The sequence below is a fragment of the Ischnura elegans genome, chromosome 4 (assembly GCF_921293095.1).
Source record: "Ischnura elegans chromosome 4, ioIscEleg1.1, whole genome shotgun sequence".
Classification (NCBI taxonomy): domain Eukaryota; kingdom Metazoa; phylum Arthropoda; class Insecta; order Odonata; family Coenagrionidae; genus Ischnura; species Ischnura elegans.
This window is the reverse complement of record NC_060249.1, coordinates 66,504,965-66,531,470: the sequence shown is the minus strand read 5'-3', so window position 1 is coordinate 66,531,470 and position 26,506 is coordinate 66,504,965. Positions and strand designations below refer to the sequence as shown.

Genomic DNA, 26,506 nt, shown 5'->3' with positions numbered 1-26,506 from the left:
CCTTCCCTCCCAAAGAAATCTACACAAAGTAGCAGTTATACAAAACAAGGCTCTAAGGACCATCACGGGCGCCCGCTGGTTCGTCCGCATTCAGTACATACACGACAATCTCAAAATTGAAACAATCACACAATGCCTACACGACATAGCCAAATCCTTTGAACACTCTCTGAACAGAACACACAACATGCTACAAACACCACTATGGAATTATGACAATAACCCACACTTTAAATACAACTGACCAAAAAGAGCCATCACACACCCAATACGTTAAAACAAAATTTACACAATTAACCACATAACACATTAACGCCAAATAACATAAACACCAAAACACCGATTACCAGCTGAAGCTGAACATCGAGAAATAACTGTACACAGTTACCAAAACAGCGTAGCGTAGTAGATCGGTTTTATCCACGGTATTCTACCGAGCTAGGGCCATATCCGACACTGATAGCCTAGCAGAGGAGATTAAACATTTCAAGAAAGCCTTCCGCTTGAATGGCTACAGCAAGGAGGATATTTGGGTCCCTTCAGCGATCGAGAAGGAGCAAGGGAGGATTAATAATGCCAGGAATCTATGGCAAGAGCCAGAAAACCGTGTGTTTACGGTTTCCGGCAAAATATTCAGGATTTTGTAATGATATGGAATTGAATCCATCCTCCAGCCGTGCACTAAACTTAAAGACCAATTAGTCAAAGCAAATGATCCCTGTAACCTCGCTACACCCGGAATATACCAGGTTCCCTGTGAATGCGGAGATTTTTGCTTGGGAGTAACTGGTAGAAAAATTGCAACGAGAATAAAAGAACATCAGATGAATTTCAGGCTATGTCAGCCTAAAAAATCTACGAAATACCCGCCGAATACAGCCTTAATGAAAACCATTATTTCCATTGGGAAGATGTGAAGGTCATATCCCAAGAGAATAAATATTGGGAAATAATTACTAAGAAGGCCATAACAAACCGGCGATCGGAAAACATTATCAATAGAGAAGGCGGTACTCCCTGAGCAACAACTGGAAACCCTTCCTGCGAAGATTACGTCCGACCAAAACCAAGGACCAATCAGAGGAAACCTGAAACCCAGACACCGGTATTCAAGGCGACCACTTTCCGAGCCACGATATTCATCCTGATGATGAAGTACGACTCGTACCCCGAAACGTCGGCAGCCATGGAGGAGACTCGGTGGAGCACCCGAGCCATCTTCACTGCCAAAATATTCAAACATAAATGTAATACAGCTGAACTTGAAGGATGGGCTAGGGGAATCTCTCGGGAAATGGGAGATGGTTACCTATTTGCAGGAAAATGGAATACGTAGAAATTAGATGGGATTGAGTATAAAAAAATTAATAAATATTATCAGAGAAAGCCTAGTAGGAAATAAAGGTAACAGTCGAGTAAGCTTGGCAAATGATAATGTTGGATTTGGCGCACGGAGTAATTCACAGGGAAATTAGTTACAAGATAATGGAAAAACGGTTTCAAATTTCCTGTAATAGGATTAAGGGATTACTTTGTTGGGAATGAACCTAATTTTTTCCCATGTTTCATGATGCCGGACATTGCCTTGCATAAAATCATCCGCAAACGGGGAAGAAGTGATAAAAATTACATTTTCAGATGCCCATATCATTGTTTGAACTATTAAAAACTCCTCGATAAATTCGTTGGAAGTGATGAAAATTAACCCATGTAAGAATCAAAATCTGGAGGTGGAAGATTTTAAGCCGGGAGAGTGATCTGTTTCGCAAATATCGTGCCGGAATGGGGATTCTATCCTCCCTACCCGTACCCCTTGTGCAGGCACGCCATAATATTTGATTTGGATTCCAAACCTTTCCCCGTACCGTATAATTTAAGCTTGGAGGTCAACTGAATCGATGCCCTCCAACCAAATGGACGAAGAAGACTCGGTTTTTTTTTATGAGGGCGAGAGATTTCCCCCAGCCTTGGTGCCCCTTGGGAGGCGAGTCTGAATGGAGAGGGATGTGTTGGAGGGCAGGGAGGGATGAGGGCGCGGAGGTGATGAAAGCCAAAGGGATGAACCCCACCGTCTCCACAACGCCACTCCAAATTCACCTACCCACACTCAACGCCGGACTGTGGCCGATATCGATGCCGAGGATCGAGTAGCTTCCTTTTTTCGGACGCTATGAAGCACTATACTAAGTATAACTGATGATTTCAGGCTTAACTTGTGAAGTTTTCCATTATGGACAAGTAAAGAGTAAAATTTGGTTGGTTTACAAATGTGTTTGAAAAGTTTCATAACATAGATATATCGTCAGGTCATTCTGACATCATCCTGTTCATATAACTATGTTAAGAAGCCCATTCTGTGCTTTTTCAAGTATATTAATGGACCCAAAAAACTTTATCCTTTCATTTTTCATACTCTACTACGCATTGTATGATGAGTATAATACGTCGGGTTTTATTTAAAATAATGTTCCATCTCTAAAGTTCGATTTTCCTTCGATTTAATTTTAATCAATTCTGTAAAATTTATCAGGCAATAAAAATAAAACACTGAATCGGCGTTCCATAATGTATTTTTTTTACTTTTCACGCAATTGTGGATGATTTTTAACGAGGCTCAGTTCGAGGGCATTCTGATGAATTGGAAAAATGAGGCTCATTCGTAGCAAAGTTCTTTTTTTGGTAGAGATTATAAGGAGAGATATTCCGGGACTGGGAAATGAAAAAACTATCAATAGATATTCCATATCAATAGATATCCAGGTATTATTGGTTATCGAGGTATATTGGTTTTTAGATAATTTTAGGAAGCATTTGGCTATGTATTCTTTTAAGCTTAGGGAGTTGTAAATCTCAATAGCATGCAACATAAGCGATCTATTTTCTTTAAATTGTCATAATTCATTGGGTTTTAATAAATTATTGGGCGTATATCAGTTCTTGCTTCGCGAGAATGGTATCTCAGATACTTTTCTCAATTATGTTAAATATGAGAACATTAAAGTGTAAATTTGTCAATGTAATTAAAAGTAAGCAAATTGGTAGCGACCCAAATCAATGATCATTTTCTTATTGGGCTATGTGAGTCTTATTGATGGTGAGGGGTCATTCAGTCAGTGAAAATACCGAGGTTTTTGAAACAAAGTATCCTGTCTTTCGTTTTTTCTCTCGTCTAATCTTTCATAATGACAATCGCAATGAATTTCATGACCTCTATTGAAGCTGACTCAAAGTTGACAGGTAGGTTCACAAATGTTGACACATATATGCTGCATAAGGGATGAACTACGTTTAGACAGTGCCATCGGAATTTAGGCCCAGTGATTTAATTTATATCATTTCAAACCCAAAACAACTCTCTGTCACAATCATTTGCTGAGTAATCTGATTTCCTAAAACTCTGTCCACAACTGCTTAGCCTGCGTAGTTTGGCTCAACTAAAAACCTTGAGATAGCGTGTGGTGGATCGCAGCTTAAAGCGAAGTAATTCGCCTTTAAATTGTCATATATTCACATAAGCTTCTCTTTAGTGTTCCTTTGGTGAGGGAGATCATTAAGTCTGGCTTCAATCATATTAACTATCAAAAATCCTTAAAAATCGATTTTAGGGTTGATCTGCTGTCCGAGCATTGATTTTTTAAAAGAATGTAAAGCATCCTTTATAACCAGCCAAGGTACGCCAATATAAGTTGTGAACGGGGTATAATACCACCCGCATCGGCCACTGGTATCGAGCCATCGGTTTTTGCATCGGACGTTGTGATATTGGCCCAACTCTTCACCCTTTACTCCCTTCCCCGTCACATACATGTTTAGGACCCTTTGGGCTACCAGAGGGGGGTGTTTTAGTGCAAGCGCGGGGGGTTCCACCCGAAAAGGGACTGCAATGAATAATTCAAACGAACATTTAGCGCTGGAAACCCCAGGGTGCTCAATAATGGAGGGCAGCGGGGATGATGGGTGGTTGCGCTTTGAGAGGAGGCGGGATGGATGGGGCGGCCAATGCGAGGAGGCGGTGGAAGCGGAGGAAGCGGGATATACACGTGGGGGTTAGTGTGGCCGATCCGGAGCGGTTAGCAAGAGCAGGGAAGAGTCAAGAGTCGGATTCCATTGGAGAAGCGGTGGCGGAGGCAGGGAAAGTCCTTGAGTAAACATTTTCGAAGACTATTATTCTTTGGCTGGCTGAGCCCGCCCCTTATGCTCCAATACTCATCCACCATGCACACCGCTCACTTCCGCCATTCTTCCCTCGCCCTGGCCACCCGTTTTTGTTCAACCATTCCGCGGCTCAACACCACTCTTTATTACGGCCATCTTTCACCTTCATCCTTTCGCCGTTTTCAAAAGCGGCGCGGCTGCAAAATGGCTCGCTAATCGGTAAGGCAAAGGTGTCGGAGATTAACCTTTGGCAAACGAACCCCGTGAGCTGTGCCTAATGGAGCGTGGTACGGCATCTTCTCTTTGTCTCCCGCCAGCTTCGCCCCGTGCCTCTGTTCTCCGTCCCTACCGTCCCCTTTTTCAGTCTCTCTCCATTTTCCCGGTCGTCGCGGGAACCCTCTCTTCAACTCCCGCTAGCTCGGGGATTTGGGTGCGCGGGAGTTGGGGGTATACTTACACGGTCAGGTTCCCTCGGCTTCTGAAGCTTGTGCTTTTGTGTCCTTCCTTAATCAGAGGGTGAATCACTGGAAGTGCAAGACCTTCGACGGTGATTGTGTCGTTTCCCCGTGCTTGTGAATGCCGTTGCGGGTTGCCTTTGAAGGCATTAGAAGTTCGGATTCCGGTTCAACTAGGATTAGTGAGCTAGAGAGAGAGCATGCTCTTCTGTCTCTCTTTGAACCCTCAGGGCTTTTCTTTCCATTATCCTCACGATTACGGAGTTCGGATAAAATTGAAGCAGTTTTCGTTACCCTTTGTTTGAAATCAACTAGAGCTATTTGGTGAATCGGCATTGGAAAATATTTAAGTGATTGGAAACCTTAGCGCAGAGTCTACGCGAAGCATTTGGGATTTAAACATTGATTGCCTCGAATCGATATCACGAAGGTTTTTTCATACAAACGATTCCGTAAGATGTATCCATTATCCAAATGTGATCGCAATATATAAATTAATCAATTTTTAATTCTTCTCTCCGTCGTCTATGTCATTTTTCTACCTATAGCTAATAATTTTCAAAATAACATTTGCGTTTATTTTTATCGAACAATTTTTCTCTTGTAAACCGTGTAGCAAAATAACTCAGGGGCTTATTTAAGCAAATATTTTATAGAGGAATTGAGACAGTGGGATATAAAATCTTTACCTTCGTTATTGTACCTTTTAAAGGTTTACTGCGCAGTGTACACGCACCATATATCTTATCAATTGTTTTGACGTTGGTGTCAGTAAGAGCCGTGAATTTTATTGGCACCATGGTATGTAAAAAGGAATACGCAAGGTGAAATTTCGTCTCTGTTTAAGGCATTGTGCAGTCTACTTGCAGCTAGGTAATTAAACTTTTGTCCTGGGCGTGTATTTATCTTCACATCATATTACTAACATATTCACTAAATATTATCTTTACGGTGATGGTATTCATGACCCATTTTTATCACCTTAGAATATTTTGAATGGTTTTATTTTATTTGCATCAGATGAAACAATCCTTCAATGAACACGAAATATCTTTCCTAGAATTCGCTGTTGTTGGGGAAATTTGTGAGCGAATAGCGCGATACGTGTAACACACCGAATTTAATTATCGTAATTTCCTCTTCTCGATAAATTTTCATATCATGTGTTTCTCGCTACATGAGTGCTATTTGCGTGCTTGAAAACAGCATTTTAATCAGAGCGGCTAGTTTATATTTGCCATCAAAATGAAATACATGCAATTTAGAATTAATATAAATGCTTATCCTTTTCCACTTAAAAATAATCAAATTCACGGCAAAATTAATGTTGCCCACCCTAGTAAAAAAATCAATACCTTCCGTCTAATATAGCATATTTATCGGACAATATAAAAAATACTGCATAACTATTACTAGTTTTTTTGTAAATAGGTATTTATAATTTACGTGTTTTTCAATAATTACTTACGCCAAATGCCGAAATTACATCCCAAAATCCTGTTTTAAATTCTTTTTCAATCTTGTTCGTCGATTTCTGCCAAGAGATTCCAAAGCATTGGTTTTATGAGAATAATAGAGCTAGATTCAACATTCTATGTGATTAATATATGTTTGATACAATTTTTCTGCATCGGAAATGGTGGTATTTACATGAGAGATAGTGAATGTAGATGATTTTGAAGTTTTTACTATTATACATTATAATTATAGATTTATTTGGAAACAGGTGAAATTTTAGGTATCCTGAGATGGAAAATTTGTCTCCATACTACTGGTTTTCTCTAGCTTGCTGAACAGAACTGTCGTGCTGGTAATATAAAATCACATCGATAATATTCAAGAAAACGTAGAATATTTTTTATCATGGATTCAATGAATTTGTTTTGAGCGTCTCAATCTTTTCATCGACTCTTATTATTAACATAAATTCCATTTTAAAGTAACAGCATGTTTCTTGCCCATTTGAATATTTTTTCCCCGATAAAGTATTTATTTCCCGCATCAGTATAAAAAGAAAACAATTTTTCATGGGAGATATATTTGGTGTATCGAGTGTGTTTTGATATAACTTTCAAATTCATATTGTTACAGTCTAGTTAACTACATCCAAGCGACTTGTTCGCTTTCCTATTTATATAATTGAATGCTGGAATGAATCTTTTGCACAGTTACCGCTGTAATCCGGTTAATTGCTGGGGATAATAAAGGATTACACAGGATTATGCATCCACGCAACGTACGGGATTGTTATTCTATGTGGGCCTGAGCAAGCTCTAGAGGATCAGCAAACTCCCTGCTACCATCTCATCAGACCCAGAGGCTCAGAGCAGAGAGCTTGTTTCATCCTAGCTTAATACCCTATTCATGCCACCCATTATATTTCATTTACTCACTGAAATATGTGACTCCCCAACAATGAAGTGGTTCATCCTGCAGCTCTTTTGAGCCATTTTTTTCTTGTTAACGCTTTTTTCGTAGAGTGCCTGTCTATTTTTGTGAGGTAATAATTTCGTTTGTCGGGGGATTATAATTATTTTGACAACTCTGTGTATGCAAAGAAATTTTATGAATATTGTGAATACTTCTACCCACATGAATATGTTAGTTAAGATAAGTAAAGTATTACACTTACATTAATGCATCGATTTGTTGCATGAAGTGTTTTGCAAAAAGTTTTTTTTCATGACTCCTTTAATGAATCAATGCTGTCGCGAGGCAGAATACTGATGGCTTAGTATTTATTTTAAATTATCAATAATGTGTTTCGAGTAGTAATGACCCACACATATTTAATGCTCTGGTAGTTAATTCACCTTGTATTGAGGACGATGATAAGTGCTTAAATTTCCATTTATTCAATGGAATTGTTTTCTGTAGGTACATCAATAGGATATCTTTTCGATACTATCTCTACTTCTTTGACAGTAATTAATGGTGTTTATGTTATAACCTTTCGTATTCATAAGTACATCGTAGCTATGAAATTAATTCACGTTCGAAGTAAAAAAAATTGCGATGGCGAGCTGTACTTATCTAGATAAGGTTTCCGGCTTAACTTTGTGGAAGCACAGTTTAGGGAAAAATTCACTTAGTACGTTCCCCACTAAATGTTTATTAACGCCACCATAGTTTCCATAGGACCATATCACATGTATACTTTAGTAATGATATGTAACAATATGGCAACCGTGGTCGATATTAATAAATATTCAGTGTGGAAGGTGCAACGCGATTTTCATTTCCATATTCCTACTCTTTATAATTAAATTCGCTGTTTTTGACTAATAAATACAAATAAATTGCATGGAATCATTTATTTCAGTAAAAAGCAGATTTATATTTAATTTAATCATTATAGCGTTGGGTAACTCCTTTGTATATATCATTCTAGTCGTTTATTTCATCACTGTGGAGACTAACTTTTAATTCCGACTTCCTAACTTATTCTCCAATTTGTAAACAAACCTTCAGTTACACACCTAGCATTTTAGCTTTATTTTATTTCTAATGGAGGATTGATCTATCGGGATTATTTGGCCTAACCCATACATAACTCTAAAGAAATTAAATTGTTCAGTATCGTTGATTCGGTCAGCTCAAATTTTTTGTACTTTGTTCATGCTCTTCGTGTTAGTTATTTTTAGTCATATTTTAAAAGTGATTTTGGTAGTTATTGTAAGTTAAAACCATAATACGTGACAAAATTTTATTTCATATTGAAATTTTAAAATAAAACTTAGCGTAGTGGAGAAAGGCTCATTATTTTGTTTAAGGCTCATTATTGATAGATGAATGACAAAACTTTTAGTCGACAATTCCTTTGGACACATCACTCTAAGTATATGTGGACTGAAGTGGTTAGAAAACTCTAAGGGAAATTTTTTCAAGAATAATCGAGAGATGAGTGTTGGGGTGATACATATTGGGGAAGAGGTTATCGGGAAGAATGCACATTTACGTGGCTTAGAGTAAATACTGAGTCGTTAAAACCCAATGCAAGGCTTATGACACCATTGTTGATTGTTTATTATTAATTCAATTGGATTTATAAATAAAATGAAAGGGTTTAGAACTTATAATGAACTGAAGAGGGAAGTTCAAGTTTGGAATAGGGGGTACACCGGAGTAATCTGCAAAATACTCCATCTAAGCCTAGATTAACTGGTGGAATACTTCAAGAGAACTCTAACAGAAATTATTAACTCAGACTTGGTAAAATAAGTTAGAGTATGTAATTTAGGTCAAAAAATGTAATAGCTCGGAAATTAGTTAGGAGTGATGATGATCTAAAAAGTATGGACTCGGTATCGGATGTAACTACGTCACCGAATTTTTTCCAAGAAAAGCGCCATCTCACTCACCGTGGGTCACGGTCGTCTGGCTATGCATGATGGGAACTACAATATGGGGGGCTCCATCCACCGCCGATTATGCCTCCACTTCCGAATTTATCCGGGGGAAGGGAAGCGGTTGGCGCCGACGCCAGCAAATTCTTGTAACCGTCAGTCACACTTGAACTTGGATGAACTTGATCGAGCGACTACTCTTTTGTGCTACTCAGCCTTTAGAAATCCACTCCTCGTATAATCCTTTGCATTGAATTCCCGGAGCTATATTCCCCACATCCCTTTTCAGGAGGGAAGAAACCCGTGGACTAGGGAAGAGATTGCTTAGCAGGGTGGTATAAGATGAGGGATAAATCCGGACGAGGACTCGATGATGCGGATCCTGTCTCTTGGCAGCGAAAGGAGTGTGATCCATCGTGACGGGAGATAAACGAGCAGCTCAGGGATGGAGTGAGAGTATACAGGGCCGGAGGATGATAGGGTAGAATCAAGGCGTGGGTGTATGTTAAGCCCGTTTTACACGATGCTTATTTCGGTACAGAAGATCAAAGAAAACTCAGCATGAGATGGTTTTAATGTTTCTTGGCGAATGAGTTATCGTTTCCGTATGATTTACCATGTTAAAATATTCTAAATTGAAACAATCAATGGTCTCTTTGTCTTCCACAGCATTTTTGAGCGCGTTACTGGTTTCGCCAGTTGTGGTATCTTCAGATACGACTGCGTGTTCTCAAAATTGAAAATGCTGTAGTAGATACATCAACTATTCTGTGTTACAATCATGCAAGTTTTCCTCGCATTAGCGGCTGAAACCATTACTTTAATAATACAATAAGGAGGGTTTTCCGAAAGTTACATCGCTACTTTTCAATTGACTGGGAATATATTTTACCCTAGCTTTCATAGCTTGAATCTTCAGTACTAATTCCCTCCTATTCCTTATTAATGAGATTCTAACGAGCAAACTTCAAGATAATCTCGATTTAAATTTTATATGTTTTGCTATACGTAATTCTCTCAATTTATGTTAATATTGTGAACCCCATTCCTCAGTTTTTTTATGGATAACGTAAAACGAATACTCTTATCCCCGCAGTTCGACAAATATTCTGTCTTCTCACTAGGTAGTGCGAAAATTGCGTGAATCTGGAAATTCCGGAGTGGGTAGGTTAGTTATGAATTATTTAATATTTATTCATAAATCTTCTTATGCCTCGGGTAGATGAAAAAATGATGATATTTGAGGTTTTACAAGTTTTAGCTCTGACTTAGAAGTATATTCTCCAGAATTCAGTAACATTCGCTAAAAAAATAGTTCAAATAATGGCGAACACGCTAATAATAATTTAAATGAATACTTGCATTAACTGAAGAAACATTTAGTGCTTTCCCGGCGAATAGACTTCGTAAAATGCTCTCGGGATCGCCACCGGGTCAGGAACTGCATAACTGCCGAAGTTTCGATGTCCGACTCGGCCATCGAAACGTCGGTAGTTATGCAGACCCGGTGGCGATCCCGATAACATTTTACGAAAACATGCAGTAACTATTTTTATGTTTTCCGTAGAAGGACTTTTTTCTACTCACTTAAAGTAGCAAGTGTTCTTCATGTATGACATTAAATATCTCATTCTTTCCAAGTTCAGGACGAACCCGAGAAAATAAATATTTTAGTCACTGACTAGTGGCTGTCCTAGACCTAGAGTTAATGCTTAGGCTGCGACTTATACAAGGAATATTAGTTACAACCAGAATTTAAAATATAGCTAAAATGATACAATGAGTGTATAGATGTAAAGTCTGAATAATTAGAAAGTAACTTTAATTTCAGGAAGTCAATTTTTTAAACCATCACGTCTATCCATTTAGGGCTTATTTATTGGCTTGCCCTCGAATATCACCCCGTTCGCTGACCTCACCACTATCTCCCAGCTCATGTCGCTGAATATTCTCCACCTTACTCTCCCATGGTCATCTCATCCCTGTCCGGTCCAGCGATGGAGAAAAAGCATAGTTCAAGGCCCAGCGCTTGCATCTCCCCCCCCCCAACGCCCCCTACCCTTGGCCGCCATCGCTAATTGGGAGGACCCCGAATAGTAAACATCCGAAACCCAGGGTTGTTCCTTCGCTCTCTTTTGTCCCTCATGGGTGGTGGGGTGGGATATATATATAAGTGGGGAGAGGAGGAGATTCAGGGTACCGGGGAATGCAACCGAGTCGCCTCCCAACAACAATGGGACTATCCCTCGGAGCTATTCCCTTTGTTGGGCTCCCATGGGCATGGATTGTGCTGAGCAGCAGTGTTCCTCCTCCGCAGTCCACCCACAAGCCCGGTGCCATCCGACCCAACCCCCCTGTGCCCACCCCTAGGGTATCTGCACCCCCTGCACACCCCACACCGGCGCAACACGGCGCTCTCCCGCGCTCCACGCTGTTAAATAGCTTCCAAGTGGAAGCAAAATCAAGGTAGCCGACATTGAACCCTTTTCACGAGTACACATCCCCATCCTCTCACGTTTACCTCCCAGCTGCTATGTCTCCTCAGCCCCTGCAGCGGAATTTTTCCCCGACTACTCCACCGCAAACCCTGTCTTTTTTTTAATCCTAGGACTACACGGCAGGTGAATTTGCCCGAGCGTTCATTGAACCATTCGGTATCTCCAAGACTACGTTATACAGGGGCGGTTGAGTTGTGCGAGGCTCGGTGGTGGAAGTTGGAGGCTTATGTTCCAGCCGGATGAAAAAGAGAGCGAGGTATGGAAGGGAGGATTTGTATTGGCTGGTCATTTACGTGGCCTACCTGTCGGACTTCATGTTTTTCCATTGTCCGTCCATGATCTCTGTCCAATTAATGCGTGGTGAAGGATCATTGCTGTTTAGGGATCGCGTTTTGTTGGAAAAAATTATTTACGGTGGTTGTTTTCCTCTGAGCATATGAATACGGTTCCATGTGAGCATGCTCCTAACGTATGCATTGATTCATGGAGTACAAGTAGACCCTTTGTTTACTACAGCATGAAAATTTTTCGTTGTTCATATTCATCAGATTTTAATGGTGACTTTTTTCTTTCGATCCGGAAGAAGGGATTTATAAATGGTGGTGAATATCAAATTAATAATTAATATGTGAGTTCTGCCTACCGTGGTTAACCGATTCACGTTCGTCGCATACCTGGAGCGGAATTTATTCTCCAAAATTTTGTTTATGGATTCTATTTGTTGATTTATTGCAGGAACCTTTAGGCTAAATTTATTCCACTCTAAATCCACAATATAAATTAAATTACCTCACGATATTAAAAAATAATAGTTACGAATATTTCATCTCCTTATTTGTATTTTTTGGCTGCTGCTGTGGTTTATTTTTATTTAATGACCATTGGATTGCATCTATTTTTATTTCATCTACGACAGATTCTAAAACTGGAAGTTGGTGTAGGTACATTGCTGTCCAACTGCATAGTGATTAATGCACTCTTAGAGAACTCATTTGGTATGCTGAATTTTTTTCTGGCATATTTGCATATGCAAGGTATTATCCTTTTTAAAGCGGCGTAAAAAATAGATCTTGGACTTCAAATTGTGCATTTAGTGATGTTAGCCTTTATATTGTCTATCAACGATAATTTATTTACTTTCAGAGAGACAGATAAATATGCTTTAATTTTTTTAGAGCAGAATTCATGTGCATGGTATGACCAACAAAAATATATTTTAAAATAATTTTTGCACCCATGTGACAAAAATATAGTAATGTAACCTTACTCGATGCAAAAATAGGAAAATAGAGTTGGTGAGTATGGAATATTTATTATCTATTTCTTTATTTTTCAGGTTTTTATCCCCTGTGTCCCCTGCACTTTGTCTACATACCGTCCATATGAGGTAGGAAAACAAATTTATTATTTTTATCTAATTTCAAAGTTAATTCACACGCAAAATATTTTGCATATTCTTGATTCCGCACTCTTCAGAGGTATTTATACAAAAAATGGCAATGGCTACCCCAACGTCGCGTTGTCCTTAACTACTCTATAATCAAATATTCGACTTTTTATGAATAACGCATTTGAAATCCATTTAAAACACCGGAGAAAAAAATGTTTGTATTAGTGCTCTGATTAAATTACGAGCCAAGACCATAACAACATATAACTTTGCTTTTAGTTAAATACTTTCGAAGATAACAACACTACTGTGGTGCGTCGCAAGAAATTTAATTTTTAGTAGGCATTAAAATTTATCATACCTAGAAATATGGGGTCCGTCTTCCATAGTACCTCATTAATGTTTCAGTGAGCCCAGCTTAAAACTAAGACAGTACGATGTTTTTGAAAATTAGATCTGTTCCTCATCATGAGTGCCAATTTATAAGTATGTTCATCACACCACTTGGGAATTGGGAGATTTTAAGGTAATTGTTAATTTCCTGCAATTTAAATGCTTCATCTTTTCAGGTTTTATGAAGTTCCTACCTTAACAAACGCTGCGACGTTAAATGGGGCCTGCTGTTACAGTAATTTCAAATGATATGTTTTGGGTTCGTTAATTATTAAAGCTTGCTGTAATAATTATTGCATACGGAAATTAAGGCTGTTCACATCGTCATCTTTACCTTTATCCCGGCCTTATGTACCAGCAGGGATTTCTATAGGAGTAAAATTGCGTTTAAGCACTCTCAAAGAAAATTTCGTGCAGAAAGTCAACGTTTTATATCAAAATTACTTGCCTCTTGCTTGCGTCTCGAAAAGTTTTTCAAAGCTTAGAAGTCACTCCGGAATATGTCCCAGAAAGGTTCACCACAAAGCTCTCGACTTCGTCATCCACCTCCTGGAAAAAATAAATCCATTTTATCCCTTGTCGGCCCAACCCCGGTGTACACGCTTTTTCGAGAGGCCATTCCGTCCAATTATTATCTCTCCCCACCATTTCCCTAAAAATGAAAATACCACCCGCAGCGGAGGAGATGGATCCTCCTATCCTCCTCTCCATATCCCTCCACGTCACCAGCCCTCTCAAGCCTTGTGAAGAGCCATAGCGGAAGTACCCTCCAGGGATCGATGGGAGGGAAATTTTATAAGTCGTGAAAGTCGCTCCTCACAGTTTTTCTGAGAAGAGGAAAGGGAAGGAAGTGAAGGAGGGCACTCGAATGATGAGATTACTCACGTCAGAAAAGCTTCAGATCCCACTCCTCCTCTCTCTCTATCGTTTTATTTTTTTCTTCTTTTGATGCTCATCTCATCAGGAGTCGCGTAATTCTATGAGAGTCTTTCGGGTGGGCTTAATGAGGGAGGTTAGGGAGTTGACGGGGCGGCTAGGAAAGGGGAAAATGAGAAAGAGTGCGGGACAAAAGGTTAGGGACTTGAGCTTAGAGGAGGCCGGAAATGGCTTCGGGTGAGGGGGGGGGGGTCTGATATAAAAGGAGGCAATGGTTTGATGGCAACGATAGCGGAAGCGACTGAGGAGTCAGGAGGAGGTCAGGGATCAGGGTGAGAGGCTATGAAAGGGGGAGTTTTGACGGGAATCCACGGCGGGGGTTGGGGTAGTTTCGGATCGCGAGAGGACGAAATCGGAAAAGTCAGGAGAATTTTAACGTCGGTCTCTCTCCCTCTCTCTCCCAGGCCAAAAATCTAATTACATCGCTAATCTGCCTTTAATCCTATTTCCATTCCATCCTGCCTATAGCCCCACAGTCTCCTCCGGGCTCTGACCCAACCCTCTGCTTCCGCCGCAGGGTTATTTCATCCCCCAGAAACAAAATCGGTCCCGTCAACCCTCCCCGTCGTACCATCTCCCCCCTCCCTCACACATTGCAGTCTTATCGGCGTATTCGCCTGGCCCGTATTTCTCGCGCCGCCATATTCTTAATATTTTGCGAGATAACCAGTCCCTAATTAACCGTGAATAAAAATTTGAAGGTTGACGGGGGGAACTTCTTCGTCTTTCGTCTTGAGAACGCTTCCGTTTAGCCTTCTGGAATCCATCCCCATCAATTATATCAGTCCGCGATAAGCCTTGTTAATGAAGACAGAATCCTCCCAATAACTCATTGGCTTAGCTAGGATACTGTCCCATTTGAGATGATTAAACACTACCTCGATATCTTTTACTGGGCTAAAAAGTTACTTGTGTGCAATTAGCTGGGTTGAAGAGTCGATATTAATCCTGTGATTTATTACTTATCAGACTGCCAAACTGAGACGTAGAAGTTAAGTAGGAAATTTAAAATCTTTTGCAGGAGAAAAAAATGAGGAATAAATGAATTAGAATTATTAAAATTATCATACAATATGAATGGGATCTATGAAATTTTTTAGGAAGACATTTCAAAAGTTTGCATCGATTTTGAATGAATCTTAGACAATAATCGCCTGAAAATTATCTCTGAATTCCTCAATCTTTTCAAATATAACTTTCATCCTAGAAATGTGCACTGTTTAATATTCTACCTAAGTAATGTATTATGTTCCTTCAAGTACTTTCTAAATATATTTTTTTATTTATGGAATTTTAAATCAGATCGTTCAAGTGTTAAGGGTGAGTCCTTAGCTATAAAATATGATATTTTTAAATTTAATTCAATAAATTTTGCAATTACTTGTTTTTTATGTATTCATTTAGAAAATTTGGACCTTTGATACGTAGCTAAAAGAACAATACGGCCTTAAAATCAAATACATATTTGAATATGGTCAGTAATTCCTCACGTTTTCATTGGTCATCCTTCTCTGTCCTCTCTATTCTTGGAGAATTTCTATTTTTCAGTAATGATTCGAAAATGTCCGTAATTTATGAGCCTCTGGTTATTTACTGTATTTCACCAATCAAAGTTGTTGCGAATTTTTTTCATTTAATTGAATATAATGCTCTTTCGATACTTGAAAAAACTATGTATTTGATAATGCAGAATACTCTTTAACTAATATTTTGAATGAAACCATATTGCGTCTTCATTTTAATACTATGCAGACAAAGTTATAGTAATACATTTCCTAAGTTCTCTTATATAGATTAATTTAATTTTTGGTTTAATGTCCTTCAAAAGATCGCAAATGCTTTATAATCCTTCTCCGCGAGCAGGAAATATTTCAAATGCCAAATTTTGTGTTCCATCGTTTAACTTTTGGATTTAAACGTTAATTATGATCGTGATGTTCATTGTAGAGACAGAGTGGGCACACCAAGTCTATAGTAATTTAGTAGCTCTCGTTTAATATGATTGCATTTTTTGTTATGTAAATTCTAGATCAATCTGCTATTTTAGTTAATATCTCTGATTTTTTGTAAAATGCCGTAGAGTCGATTGGGCTTAATAAATATGCGACAATGGAGAAAAGTTTTACCGAATGGATTATTAATTTCGCATTCCTATCGCCTCCAAAACTCGAACCCGTCCATCCATTTTTCCCGTCCGTTCTATTCAAAAGGACTCCCAGACCATAAATTTGGGGACGGCTGCGTGCCTTATGTCTTTCCTCACCAATTTGTCCGATTCAAGCATCATTCCAATTCTCCGCGACCCATGTCACATGACATGGGCAGGCACGCATTTAGCGCAGTTTGCGTAATCTCATTGAGATTCCAGACAAGTAGCCTTCACTCTCCGGACCCCCCCGCCACCACTTACCCGGGCGTAGGGTTTGGCGGCGGAAGAAGGTTGTACTGAAAGGAATGGGGCTCGATCGTCCCTCCCACTCATTCCATCCGCTCAGATTTCGTGATGAAGCTGTGTCGCTCCCGAGTGAATCGCTCATTTTGAACGAATCATTGCCATGAAATAATATAATAGTATAATTTTATTCCACTCATATTCAAATACATTACATCGAGAAAAAAAACCTGTAATAATTGTGGAATATATACGTACCCCTTTGTGGAAATTTTTGGGGCTACCATCATACACTATTTAGAACATGACTGGTGCTAACACACATTAAAAATACATTTATTTCGTTTAATTGAGAGATTTGTTTTCTTGACAATTGCATTCGATTGTGAATTTACAGTAATTTACCCATGGATAACTTTTCTTAACACACACACTTTCATAACACACTTTCTCTCATAGCGCATGAGAATTATATACACTATACCTTCATTTGAAAACGTTTATAACACCTTTCTTAGCAGAAACTCTACTTCCTCTTACTGCATAAGCCATTTGTTAACTTCGGATATAAAACCCCATCTCTTCTCCTTCTTTGCCACATTTTTTGGCAACATACTATATAATTTTGGCCCCAAGTATTGATATGACTGTCTATATATTTCAGTCGTCGGCCTAGGTATATCAAAGTTTCTCTGAATGAATGAATTACATCCTCAGTAGTAGTCACCAATATTAGGAATTTCCATTGAGACGGCACTTTTCATTCCTTCATTTCAGCGATTTATTGCAGACCTAGGGGTCCCGGGTTCAAATCATGCGTGAAGCTTTCGAACACCAACAAACAAAACTCCAGCCCAAACAAAATAATACTTGCACTCCCAAACTCTGAGAGTGTAAATTTCACACGCCTGTGGTTTAGCACCAATCCAAACCAATCTTCGGTATGAATCACTGAGTGAATGCTCGTGTCTTTCAAGTTGCAGTGCTCATATTGTTCGCTTTCCGATTTTCAGCGTTCGCGTCGTTCATTGAGTTCATTTTCTCATTTCGAACGATTTGAAATGTTTCATCGACATGAACCAAAACCAGGACCTATGACTGGAAATGGTGACTCAGAGAAAGTAACTTGCACCCAGTTTCTGAGCGTTTGAATTTCATACGCCTGTGTCTTAGCACGTGGCTAAGTCTACCCTCATCAATCAAAAACAACCTGCGGGTTGATCTCTGCATTTCTTTAGGGTTTTCTTCCGCGTCAATTTGTTTGTGGACAACGGTTTCGCTGGCTTTCCTGCCTGCGTCTTCAGGACGAAGCCTTTGACCTGACGACGCGTCGCGACGCTGGCAGGATAGCCAGCGAAACTGTTGTCCACAAACAAGCTGACGCGGAAGAAAACCCTGAAGAAATGCAGAGATCAAACCATCGCCGCGGAAACCTACGGGTTGAATCACCCAGTGAGTGTTCATTTCAAGTCGGAGTGCTCATATAGTTTGCTTGGTTCGCTTCGTTCATCGTGTTAATATGCCTCTTTTTGAACGATTTAAAATGATGATTCATTGGCATGAACCAAATCCCATGTCTCGAATCAGCGAAATGAATCGAAATGCCCAGCTCCACTTCGTGATGAATGTCGGATTGGGTTGGCGCCTCACTTCAACAGATACGCCTCACCATCCCACCCTCTCACACCCTCACGCTATCTCCCCCACCACCCTCTTTTCATTTCACCGCTGCTCCTCCAATTACATCCCTGTGACACGCCCTTAATCGGCCTGGGACGAAGTTGGGGCCGCCGAAGTTAAGGGCGAGAGAGGGAGACGTGGAGTGAAAGGACGGCCAAGCCGGGAAGGACTCGTGCAAGGAAGGGTTCTAGACTTGGTGAGGGGTTTTGATAGACTTGAGAGTGAGGATGAAAGGGAGTCGAAATGGGTTTAGCCTCCTTCGATTCGTTTATCTGACCCAATGGATTCTAGAATCCCGGAGCCTGTTTTGTCAATCCAAAGTTAGTTGAAATGCTAGGAGAAATTGCGATGCTTGATCATGGTCGTGCGAGGGTGGAATTTGGGCCAATGCTGGTGTTAAATATAGGCCTGTCGCAGACAAAATGCTAAGTCTGTGTTAAGGAGCATGGGAAGTAAGGCGCGTAAAACGTCATTTACAACGAATGATCTAGGATTTAATGTTACTCAGACATCATCTATCATCATTACTGTTCAACAATCCTAACATTAGTTTGACGCAGTTCTCCACTCAATTCATACATCTGATAATATATTCACACCTATATATTTCTTCCCTTTTACGTCCTTCTTCACCCGTTCCATACATTACGTTCGAGGTCTTCCCTTTCCGTTTTTACTATATTCTTGTCCCTTGAAGATTGTCTTCATCAGGCCATCATGTCTCAAGGTATGGCCTACAAGGTTGTTCCTTCTTCTTGAGAAGGTTTTCATGAGGCTTCTCTTCTCTCCTACTCACAATCAGACCTATAATTTAAATATTCCACCTATCTCAGCTATGACTGAATAAGTTATGGAATCGATTTAAGAAATCTTTTAAAAGTTCAAATGACTGTTGATAAACATTACTATCTTTCTTGCAACTAGCTGCTTTAAGAAAAGTTTATCGTTTCTTCATCTGTTGCCAACTCCTTGATTTTTCCTGCTTGAAGTTGCTCCAGGAAACGCTCTTCTCAAGTTTTTTAAGTCAGTCACGTCAGCGTTAGTTATGTGAGATTAAGTTGTTATTAACGATATTCTGATGCAAGATTTTTCGGCGTTCAGGTTCGCAGTAGGGTTCCTTACCTATCTACCCCACTAATGAGTCGCTTTAAAGGTTTTATGGTAATGCTTACTGCCCCACTTATTTTTCTCCCATTTTCTGGAGTTTCCAGACCTACCAGTTATCTTAATCATCCTTCGCCTCTGGAAACAATGCAATCATTTTTCTGTACACAGAAATTATTTCAAATAGAAAGTATGAGTACACCATTCTAAGTTATTGGCTATGCAAGGATATGTGATGCTGATTGTGTGATGCAGGGAACGTACGCAAGGATTAAATTCACTTGAATTATTTAGCGGGAAGGTTAGCACCATGGGCTGTATCATGACTAATTGTAAGCGTTATTCAATTTTAAAATGCTAACTTTTACTAGTACTTTAACTAGCGATAGGCTGGCATTCAAGTTAAATAATTATACTAGCAATAATTCAGAATAAGCTATGGATCATCAATAAGGATGTGTCAAATAGCTGTTTATGAGAGTTAAAGGATCCAATGTGAGAAGAATAGAAGGGTGTCCAACTGATATTTTTTCTGGCTATTGAAAAAAGTAAATGGGTATATGCGAGTACGAACGTGACCCACTTGCAGATAGTGCCAATAAAGGCGAAACTGGCCGTAAAAATACCAGTTTCCCTGCTAAGAAAGAACTAAGTCGTCGTCGACTTAACGACCTCTTGAAATGGGGTATGCAAGCGGTGTCACGTACGCCCTCAAACGAGCAATACGAGAAATTGGAACTACAATGGTTAGCAATGACAGAGCATAGAAGTGTTTCCGAGAATTTTACTGCTAGTCCCTTCTTTCGTGCTGGCATGCTTGCAGAGGCCTAGTATTAACATCAGTATATTCTCGTTACTTCTCGTCAAGAATGCGACGCATTACTTCGGTATTTAATGTAATCAAGACGGAATTATGATTGAAACACATGAGAAAAATTTCACGTCAAACGGAAATCAAACCACGAACCCTCCAATGTTTTGTTCAAAGTTTTTTTGCATGTGCTATATGTAATTCACCATTTGTTAGTTCTCATATTTAATGCTATTGATATGTTACCGTCTTGATGCTGCCATTCATAGGGAAACCTATTCTCCGAAGTTGTGAGCAATAAAAAGCATCATGCCTCTATAGTGTTTACTGATTTTAAATTGATTTTGATAACAATTACATAATACTGATCCTTTTGGTGTAAAAATAATTGGAATTGATATGTAGCACTTTTACACCGGAAGGAGGTTTCCAATTGATTTAGATATTACTTTCTTAATATAGATCCTCTGAATGTAAAAATTATTTAAATGGGCATTTAACACTTTTCTGTCGGAAAGAGGGCAGTATTAAAAGGAGGGGGATATCAGCAGCGTATAGCAGATGGAATGTTTTCGTGATTATGGAGTATTTTGGAATGCGAAAATGCTAAATACGTTCACAGAAATTAATGGTTTGAAATATCTTGAGCAATTTTTTACACATAAAAATAAATTCATCGATCAATAGTAACCAAGATGCTGCAATACCAGTTTCTTTTCATGTTCTCTCGTATATAAATGCCTTTTATAGAATAAGTTTTTATAGGATTCGCTTACGCTTCGGGTGCCTGAAAAGATAAGTGAGCGGCTGCTATCTTAGGAGTATTTTTAGGGTAGCCAGCCAATGTAGTGGCTGATGTACTTTGGTCTTACATGGAGAGTGTGATTAAGATGTATTTGGAACCTTGATCCTTGTTTTGGTTCTGGCCGAAATAAACGTTTGAGTTGCAACCCCTCAGGAAAATAAAACATTACTATTTGACCCTTGGGTCGGTACAAGTGATATGGGTAGGTTAATACCACTGAGTTGAATTTTGTGCGTTTTCCATCCTACGAAACCCGTTTTTTTACTACCAGTGTATTTAACTAATGTTTTAAGCTAACTAGACCGTAATAACTCCTGCGTAATTTTTTCATTGAAATCACCTCATGTTTCATTGGAAAATCTCTCATCAGGGGGAGAAAAAAAGTTTTAGCATCTGCAATTATTTGGGGCACAGTAGTATTTAGTGATCTACGAGCAAAGGAACAAATCTAGCCTGTGTTTTTACCCGTAATCCTGTGCCCTGAAGTATTTTACATGTATCTTAAAAAATTACTTCTTGAGGTAGATGTGATCTCCCTCTTTTTTGATTCAAGTATTCGCTGAAATCAGGTTTAAGTGGCATCCGAATCATGGACAAAGGGGCATTGTAATTGTGTGCCTTTATCGCAGAAATGACGGTTTCATTGTGCAAACTCATTGTTGAAGGCTTACACTCAAGCTTCAAACAGTTATGCATAGTCAGCTTATCTTTGAACAATAATGGCAATCGCTTGAGGCAAATTTGAGAGGCTTTCGTCAGCGTTTGCGCTCATTCACCATTCCTTTCCAATGGATCAGTTCATGAAAAGCGAAAGGATAAGAGAGGACAAGCAAATTATATCGCTCAAAACGTATCACACGGAAGGACACGAGCTATTTCTGGCAATGAACGCGATTTCCTCAGTTTAAAAGTAGTTAGAGAGGGCTCTGCCAACTTTGCACCGCGATGCGTATGCCCCTTAAGTGAAGCATCTGTTTTAGTCTAATTAAAGGATACTATCTGTGAACCTCGCCGTCGTCATCAAATTGAAACGAGCTGTAGAATTCTCACTCCTCTGGAGTAAATCATTTTTATTTGTGTATGTCATTTGATAGTTTCGTTTCCTAAGCAAAAGGCTAGTAATTCGTGTAGTACTGGCTTTGAGAGGTATTGTCTTGTCTTTGAATTTTAAAATCAACTCTTAATCGCTTGGAGACGTGCATATGTCGCTGAGGTTCAAAATATTTTATCATTACCAAAAATATATCCTCAAAACCATTATATGTATAGTCGAGAATGGAGTGAATTCGTCGAACATGGAAATAGATGAATAAATAAAGCAATTTAGTGTAAATTTATTTAAGTAGTTTATTTTGAAATTGAATTGACATACAGTTTTTATTATTTAGGACAGTCATACCTTTTAACGGATAATTTTGTATTGAAAATGTTCCTGATATGGGGAGAAATGAGTGGCTATGAAATTGGCCATTCATACTTAGGGAAATTTGTTGCATAAAGTATCAATTGGAAAAAAATGCGGCTAAATAGTTGAATTTGTCAAGTTATTTCTCTAATCATAAAATTTTAACTTGTGGCTTTTTTTAACTGTAAAGGCTGAAATAAAATATGGTGATGAAAAGGATGAAATAAATATAGTGATTCATAGCTATCAAGTCATTACATGTTTTTTTTGCTATCTTGAATAATTTTAAATTTGATATAGGGCCACACTATTATACTTTTTTTCTGATGCAAAATGGAATAAGTTTCAATCGTTGCCTTTAGCCTTAACTTCATTTGCTGCCCTTACAGATTGAATCAACTCTCTTCCAAAAATGACTTTCCTTTTATTTAATTCAGATAGCTTGTAAAAGTATTGTTAATCATTTTCAGATTATTAAGGTAAATAGGCGCATTTTCATCCATTCTCAAAGTATCTACAATAATTTCATCATATCAGTATTTTCCTATCCTTTTTTATGCCGCGAGCGGTTATTTCATTTGGCGCTTACACTATAGTGAAACTTTCAGGAAGTTTTTAGAAAACAAATAAAATTGTGAGAGGTATCAGAAAATAGAGAAACGCCCCCAAAATAATTATGTGGCTATTCTTCGGCGAAGAGGTCTATTCCAGGGCCAATATCAAAATAAACCTGGACGATACTCCCTACCCTAATAGGTTATACTTCTCCAATATCCACGGAGTCTAAAGTCACATAAAAGTTCTTAGTTTATAAACCGGGAGTAGGTAATGTCTCCTGGCACATTTTTTACGGTCCCACTGCTTCCCCATGTGGTTCAAACGATAAACTCTTCCCCGAAACTTCTCATATCACGAAGCTGCTCCCATTTCACCGCCACCTCACATCAACCTTCTCCACTGCTAATCCGACCCTCCTCTCCCACCCCCACTGGGGTGCTGTAACTTCTTACCTTATCTCGCCGCGGAAGGTTACTCCGAGATGCCGCCGCCACCCTCCGCCAAACTCTTCACTCTCACCCTCGAAACCGTTAACTTTGACTCCCCTCTTTCCTCCCCCATCCCAATCTCCCTCCCTTTTGCCCACAAAACCTTATCTCTCCGCCGGAGACTTCCGCACTCACTACATTTCCATAAACACTTTGTCTCACCACCAAACCCTCGAGATCTCTCTGTCCGCATTTCAACTTCTCTGGGGGGTTTTTTCCCAAAGTACCCTACCACCAATCACCGCAGATGCAAATTATATCCCCTTGCCGCGCCCCGAATATGATTTCGACAATTAAAACAGTTCCCCGTTTTATGGACTGGAAATTAGTGGAAGGGACCTCTCTTTTCCCGCGTTCTGTGGCCGTTGCCTCATCCGTCTCTTGGCTCAAGGAATGCATAGTTTTGAATGAGGTGGTTGGTCTAGATGAATGGGTTAACGCACGTTGTTTTAATTAGTAGTCCATTTTTATAATTTTTAGTTAACTGGAGTTGGCGACTCAAATGATCCTTTTAAAACATTTTATTCCTCAGCTACAGCTTTGAGATTCAGTGGTGAATAAGGCTGATTCTAAGAAGAAATTATGTGAATCGATATCCCGTTGTGGACCGAACTATTCGTGTTTTTTTTGTTAAAATGCCGCTACATTATTTTGTAGATAAATTCGATTACTATTGGTAAATAACTGTGATATTATTTCTTCGATAAGTACATAACCATTTTGTATAGGATATCTGAGAACATCACCTTCGTCATCAGATTGAAACGAGATATAGATTTCTCACACATCAGGGGTAAATCATCTTCGAGTATGTCATTTGATTTTTCCCCTCGAATGAGGACCATATTTATACTGTAGGTTGAATACTGGTTTATGATGCTGTCAAAGTTCTGGCTGAGCGATGCCCTTATTATCACTGCAATTTAAAATAATATTACGTTGATTGCTACGGAGCTATCACTCATAGCGTTGTTATCTCTTCTTGAAACAATGTAAAACATGGACTCCGGCCATAATAACTATATTTTGCTTTTATGCTGTCTCACTTCTGTAGTTTTAAATTAAATAGGTATGTGACAAGGCATATTTTCAGGCGAAAGATCCACAGTGAAAAAAATCATCCACCTAGGCCGAGATTCGAACCCGGATCCCGGTCAAGGCGGATGATTTTTTTCTCTGTGGATCTTTCGCACGATTGTGCATTGCGCGTGACTCCCGTAAAAAGTTATCATCGTGGCCAGTCCCGGTATACTTCAAACTATATATTTAGGCATTTGTTTTCCAATGAAACTTATGTATATGTTAGCATATACTATATTTAGGCACATAGGCTTGACGTTTATTAATAAAAGATCTACTTTCCTAATGCACCGAAGCTCATTTTACGCTTTCCTTCTTTACTTACCGTTGTTCAGGTGTTCCTTCTAAGCTTCAAATTCCGGATTTTCGGCGCTCTCATTAAGGGAATGAGAAGTTAAACGTGTTCCTTGTTTGTATATGCTCTCGCAAACTCCGGCGTACTCCGTCATCTTTCTCTCCCGCTCGCAAATCCCTTCCCTATTAGCTCAAGATATTAATCTTAAAACAGCCGAAATGCACACGTGTCGGACGGAAACCTTCAAAAATAGACGCGCGGGCAAATCCAGAAATGCCTCACGCCGCATCTCGGCGGGTCTCTTTCCTCCTTTGTGAGATCCCCGTGAAGATCTCCTTTGGAATCGTATTAACTCGGAGCTCCGAATGGTATTCCATTTTTAGGCGCGTCGTCGGAATTTTTCTCAATCTTCTTTTTCTTCCTCTTCATGCATTTTATATCACTCAGTCGCCGAATTAGTGCCTTCGCGTCGTAAATAATTGATGAAATTGTTTTCGGTCGAGGTGAGGGGGAAACGGGGAGAGAAGAAATGAAAGTGGCAGACGGTTCCCAGAGTCCCCGTTTTCCTGAAGAGTCTCGAGGAGGGATGATTTTTTAAAGGGTTATATTCTTAGAATGGCGCGTTGTCTTGGTGAACGCTTGGTTACAAGCTTCTGAATCCTCTGTTCCAAATCAAGAAACACGCTAGACCTTTCGGCCGTGCTTAAGCCTTAAAAAATCAAGAAAATCCTTTTTATATTAGGCAAGATAATCATCCCTTTTCTCTTCCCGACTGAGTTAAATACAGACAATAATATGTAACCTATCACCGCAGATTGCACGAACACTGAATTGGTGATACTGATTTATTTTCTGAAAGCTATCTATCTTGAGAGTTAATAACTGTCAAATTTCACACCCTAACATTTAGTGTGGTATGTACTTCAATATGAAGCATTGGTCTCATGTGATATATTTTAGGGGTCATTGGGCCGGCTATCCGCCGGCTTAAATTTTTCACATTACATTATATTCCTTTTGAAGTTTATGGATTTCCGGAGGAGAGTATCATCTGCAAGAGTTACTCGTAAATCGTGTTCATTCGCACCGTAGGCCATTATTAGGCCGTCTATCTATGTATTCGAGCCTTGAAATGAGTGATTAAAACTGGCACGCCAATGCACCTCACTCCATAGGCCCCTAGACTGTTGTGACAACTCTCCTCTCGTCAGGCCATATTGCTCGTCTTCGCTGGTGGGATGTCCGCTCCCTCCCGCCACGCGTCGCCACTTTCGCGGCTCGCCGCACTCAACCTTTCCCTCCGTCTATTCTTCTCTCCGTCACGCTCTTCCTCCCAGTCGCATATTTCATCAGCTCACGTGGCCTCGAGCCCTCACCGAATCTGTATTTCTGGATTCAATAAATATTTGTTGTCTCTCTAATTCTTCAGTTCTATTTTTACCTCAATCTCAGTTTTTGTTTTACAATAATATACCTTAGGTTTATGAGAAACGGACCGAGGCATTGCTGAGGTATTACTCTGGTTTAAGAAAAAAACAATTTAAATCTTCATAATGACAGTGTTGGCTATTTTTTCACAAAGGTACTTTCTTCTAGCAGCTACTAACTATCAAACTTTATGTACATTACTACTAACTTTTAGGAAACGCATTAAATTGCATCCTTGATGTTCAAAAAACTGGATCAGTTTATGCAAATTAAATTGTATTCCCTCG

General features: G+C 39.4%; 1 protein-coding gene across 1 annotated transcript in view; it reads left to right on the top strand.

Moving 5' to 3' along the window:
* LOC124157624 (CUGBP Elav-like family member 2) overlaps window positions 1-26,506 on the top strand; it is a 1,414,326-nt gene that overhangs the window by 262,077 nt on the left and 1,125,743 nt on the right. The window contains exon 3 of the mRNA XM_046532526.1: window positions 12,791-12,841. Coding sequence (XP_046388482.1) covers window positions 12,837-12,841 — 5 coding nt within the window. The 5' untranslated portion in view covers window positions 12,791-12,836. The remainder of the gene's footprint in view (window positions 1-12,790; window positions 12,842-26,506) is intronic.